This window comes from Pyxicephalus adspersus, chromosome 7, assembly GCF_032062135.1.
Source record: "Pyxicephalus adspersus chromosome 7, UCB_Pads_2.0, whole genome shotgun sequence".
NCBI lineage: Eukaryota > Metazoa > Chordata > Amphibia > Anura > Pyxicephalidae > Pyxicephalus > Pyxicephalus adspersus.
The window spans coordinates 8,683,438-8,688,039 of NC_092864.1; the positions used below are offsets into that span (position 1 = coordinate 8,683,438).

The window sequence follows — 4,602 nt, forward strand, 5'->3', positions numbered from 1 at the left end:
TGGAAATTCAAGTAATTTTGTATTGGATTCAATACAAAATAGCTGTGTTGAGTCCAATACAAAGAAATATTCATATAATATATATATATATATAATTATAATATATATATATATATATATATATATATATATATATATATATATTATATGCTACTGTACACTTACATTACATGTTTAAATATTTTTTAACAGATTTTTGTGTTTTGTTATTTAAAGTTTATTAAGAAAATGTATTAAATATTGGTAAGTTATGCCTAAGAATTATAGCCTACAATGAAAAATATATTTCCATGCAAAAAATTGTACCGCTTTTTGCATGGAAATTTGGACGGAATTAGACCGCTAGGGAGGTTAAAAATGTGGCATCAGGCAGGTCCTTATTGCAGAAAGGGAAGTAGATATGTTTGATACCTTCATTCTTTCTTGAATTTATGCCGATATTTCCCATAAAAACTCTTGTAAGTGGTGTTTTATCAAGCTATTGTTATCGTCCCAACTATTGATAAACTTACAGGTCTGTAGTTCCCTGATAAAGGCCATGATACCGTTTCAGAATAGGAAGCCTAATTGTTCATATGACAGTCCATTAGTTCCAAGCCAGGTATTATAGACTTTAAAACAATAGAAACAATGGCTTCAAAATAACATTACAAAAAGATGAGTATAAGGAGTAGGAAACCACAGGCTCAAACAAGATGATAATGTTTAATGTTATTGTGTCTTATTAATACATTTTATTGTTATCTTATGAGATACATTTTAAAATACTGTAAACTGTATTTTATTTTTTTAGCTTTATAAGTGTTGGTCACACTACTTAATTAAAAATGTAATTGTTCTACTGTAGGCATTGATGATCGTCAACAGTTGTTAACATTAAATCTATATTTCTACGAAAATCAAAATAATTATTATCCTAATTCTTTAAATTTCTATACAGCAAAACTAAATTCTGAATTTTTCCATTATCTTTTAATTAAAAAAATACATTTTTGCAGAAAAATAAAGCAATAACCCATGAAATACAATACATCAATGCTAGAATTCCACATTTTGCCATTCTTCATGAACGCTGACAAAAAACTTTACATATTTAACATTTTTTCTTTTTTCCTAATTTATTTCATTGAAATTCTGGTAAACCTAACTATCATTACAGTGATATGTTTGGACCTCCATTTGCACACCCCAATGTTTTTATTCCTCTGTAACTTGGCCAGTATTGATTTATGTTATACAACGATTATTGTACCAAAACTCCTCTACATCCTACTCTCTGGGAATAACACTATATCCTTTACACAATGCTTTATCCAGATGTATTTTTTCCTTACAGTAGCCACTGCTGAGGTCATGGTTATATTTATAATGGCGTATGATCGCTATGTTGCAATTTGTCACCCTTTAGATTATCACCGTATACTCAACAAGAAAATCTGCATATTATTAATAATAGTTACCTGGATCGGTGGATGCCTAAATTCATCTTTATTTACAAGTTCCATCTCAAAAATACTCTTCTGTCCTTCTTTTACCATTCACCAGTTCTTCTGCGATGCTAAAGCTCTGATCAACATTTCCTGTGGCGTGACTAAAACCTTTTACAATATTATGTATGCAGACAGTTTTGTATTTGGGCTTATTCCAGTTGTGTGCAATTTGATGTCCTATGTACAAATTATAAGAGTAATTCTACGCATTAAATCTAAGGATGGCAGAAGTAAAGCCTTCTCCACCTGCTCATCCCACCTCATCATCCTGAGCATCTACTATGGATCTGCTACAATTGTATATATGATACCACCATCAGAGCGCTATAATGTAGGAGAACAGATCCTAACAGTGTTCTATACCACAGTGGTACCCATGCTGAACCCTCTCATATACAGCCTACGAAACAAAGAAATAAAGAATTCTTTGTGGAAATTGTTAACATATTAACAAGAGAATATGGGTTACAAATGGAGTTTAGGCTGTTCATTTAGCATCTTGTAATGGAATTTTCACTAGATTGGTTGAAAAATATTGAATGGTTGACAATTGTAGAGCTTTACCAGATTCAGCTAAGTGAGAATGAACCAGAGGTATATACAATATAATAATATCAACCTTCTATTCATCATTAAGGTGGATTGTGATGATTTTTAAGGGTACAATGGGATTTAAAAACTTCCTGAGTGTTGCAGAAGCTTCCGCCAATCCCAGGGCTTGAATGAGCAAAGAAATAGCCCCTTGTTGATCATATTATTTTATGTTTTTTTTTGAAATAAAGTACAAACAGAGATGCAAAGTCAAACAAATGAACTGTTAGGAGATGCTCATTTCCCCGGCAGCTCCATGCTGTGTGCTACCACAGTATAAAACACTGTGTATTCTGCATATTGTGTGTATGACCTCTGCTCTGTATTCTAGACTTGGCTCTGTTGGAATCATGGTACTGCTTTATCTGTGGGCTCCTGGCTTTCTGTCAGCCCATCCCCAGACACCATCCCTTACGCAGTAAGTCCTGGGGGCAACCAAGTGCTGGGAGATGCAACCTGTCTCCCTAGGCTGAGTGGGGGCTTTCTATAGGTGACACTGTGGTGTAAGATTGGGGGACTGGTGTCTGGTGAGGACTGGTGCTGACCAGGGCCTTACAGGAACACTCAATCATATAAAAAAAGTTCTAGTGGATGAGGCACAATTCAATTATTCACTAATCAATTAGGTTCAATTATCTGTTGGTGGGCTACATCCAGCCAGCTCAAAAAATCCCAGGAAACTTTACTTCCACAGTCTTTGTCACACTTACCTCTTCCTCATTAAAGCACAAGCGTCTCTCTCCTGCTCATGCAGGTAGTTCTGACTCTGGGAGTGCCTATGCTTCCAAGCTTTATCAGTTTCACCCATCCCACCAGCCAATCAAGAAATACCCTCTTAATCACCCTTGGCTATTTAGCTAGATCAGACATAGCACTCAGCGTTCGTGCAACGTGTCTCTACTATTGCCGAGCCCCTAGCTTTGCTAAGCTAGTTCCTGTACACCTGTTGCCTAATTCAGTGTTTCCTCTGTCCAGCTCCCATGTTAACCCCTTGTTGTCCAGTCTGTTGTTTGCAGCCAATTACCTTTTGCTGTCACAGTGTTTCCTGTGTTCCCTGTGTCTGCAGTGACCCGGTGTCTATTTTCTTGATCCCTGGTTTTAGACCCCTGGCTTGTGACCTGACCTCTCTTGCTTGCTGCCTGCCCTGACCCGGGCCTTCCTTGACAACTCTTCTGCCTTGTGATTTGGTACCATGTATCTTCCTGCCCACCCTGGTGTGCCCAAGAACCGAAACCTGGCAGTAACCAGGACCATCCTCACCACTAGAGGCTCTGGAGAAAACCTGGTTGCCACTTAGATTCTTTGCCTTGGCCCATCTCAGTGCTCACTCCACGTTTGTGCAAGCCATATCGCCCCTCCTAGTGGCCTTGTCTATCCAAGCATTACAGTCTTTGATTAGCTTTTGTGCTTCAGGTCAGACAAAGCTTTGCTACATGCCTGTAAAAAGTATGAATTGAGTCTGTCCCTCAAAACCATATTGGTTCTGTAGCACCATAAATAGCTTTTAAACAACTCCGAAACATGAAAAATGTTGAAATATATTTTGTTACTATTTTGGCTTTGATTTATAGTTTAATTGTGTGGTGGTTTAGTTCCCAGAATCCAGAAACAATAATATCATGGTGGCAATGTATAGCAGCATGGAAGGACATGCAGCAAGACTGAGCATGTCCCAATGCCAGCTTGAAAAAGCAGCACACTCTTCACCTGTTTCCATATAAGCAGTCAGTTCATGTCAGTTCATGGCCTGCAATACACACCGGCAGGTACTTAGCCTTCATTATTAACAGGCAAAAGTGGCAGATTCGCTTATGTATCCTATACCTGATCCTCCTTCTTCATGTCCTTATCATCAGGACCAGAAGATGCCTTTCTACAGCCTACACAATGCTATCAATATGCCAACTGGTGTTCACAACTGTTTATGCTGGAATTCCACCCTTAATGTACTGTAGAGGCTGCATGAGCAACAGAATGCAATCAACAAGGAAGTCTGTAAGAGATAAGAAAAATGTCTGAAGAGTTTAACTTTTTCAACCTGAGTAGCGAAAGCACATCTAGTATACCTGTACTTTTCTATACAGGTATAATTGACACCCTCCAAGTATTTATCACAGAACACACACAGTGTGACCTCTTAGACCCTCATACTCATAATAAGGTTGGAGCAAGAGGTGGATTTAATGCTATCCAGGCTTTCAGACTAGCCCAGAGTCACCAGTAACGTCTATCAACTGGATCCTTTCATGAGACACAACAGGCATTAAGAGGCCAAGAACGAGAAGGGTCAAATGGATAGCTAGGATTTATAGTGCCACCTCATTTGTTACGCAATGGGCAGTTGCAGAAGAATGGTGATAATAAGTACTCCAGGTCCTCAAGTATAATTAAATTGTGACATATGGGGTATTTTATGCTATAACAACTATGAAAAGACCTTCACATCTGGGTGATTACGGAAAAGGATCCCTGCCATCCTATTGTATCCACTATACTTCTGATCCACTGCATGAAAATGGCA

At 37.9% G+C, this 4,602-nt stretch overlaps 1 protein-coding gene across 1 annotated transcript; it reads left to right on the top strand.

The window, feature by feature from the left end:
- Positions 1-1,017: 1,017 nt before the first annotated feature.
- On the top strand, positions 1,018-1,941 carry LOC140334646 (olfactory receptor 1G1-like). The gene has a single exon (XM_072416886.1). The coding sequence runs from the start codon at positions 1,018-1,020 to the stop codon at positions 1,939-1,941; it is 924 nt and encodes a 307-aa protein (XP_072272987.1).
- Positions 1,942-4,602: the final 2,661 nt, after the last annotated feature.

Bases quoted from the DNA above. Each gene is read 5' to 3' on its own strand.
- LOC140334646 (XM_072416886.1), top strand. From the start codon at position 1,018: ATGAAATACAATACATCAATGCTAGAATTCCACATTTTGCCATTCTTC.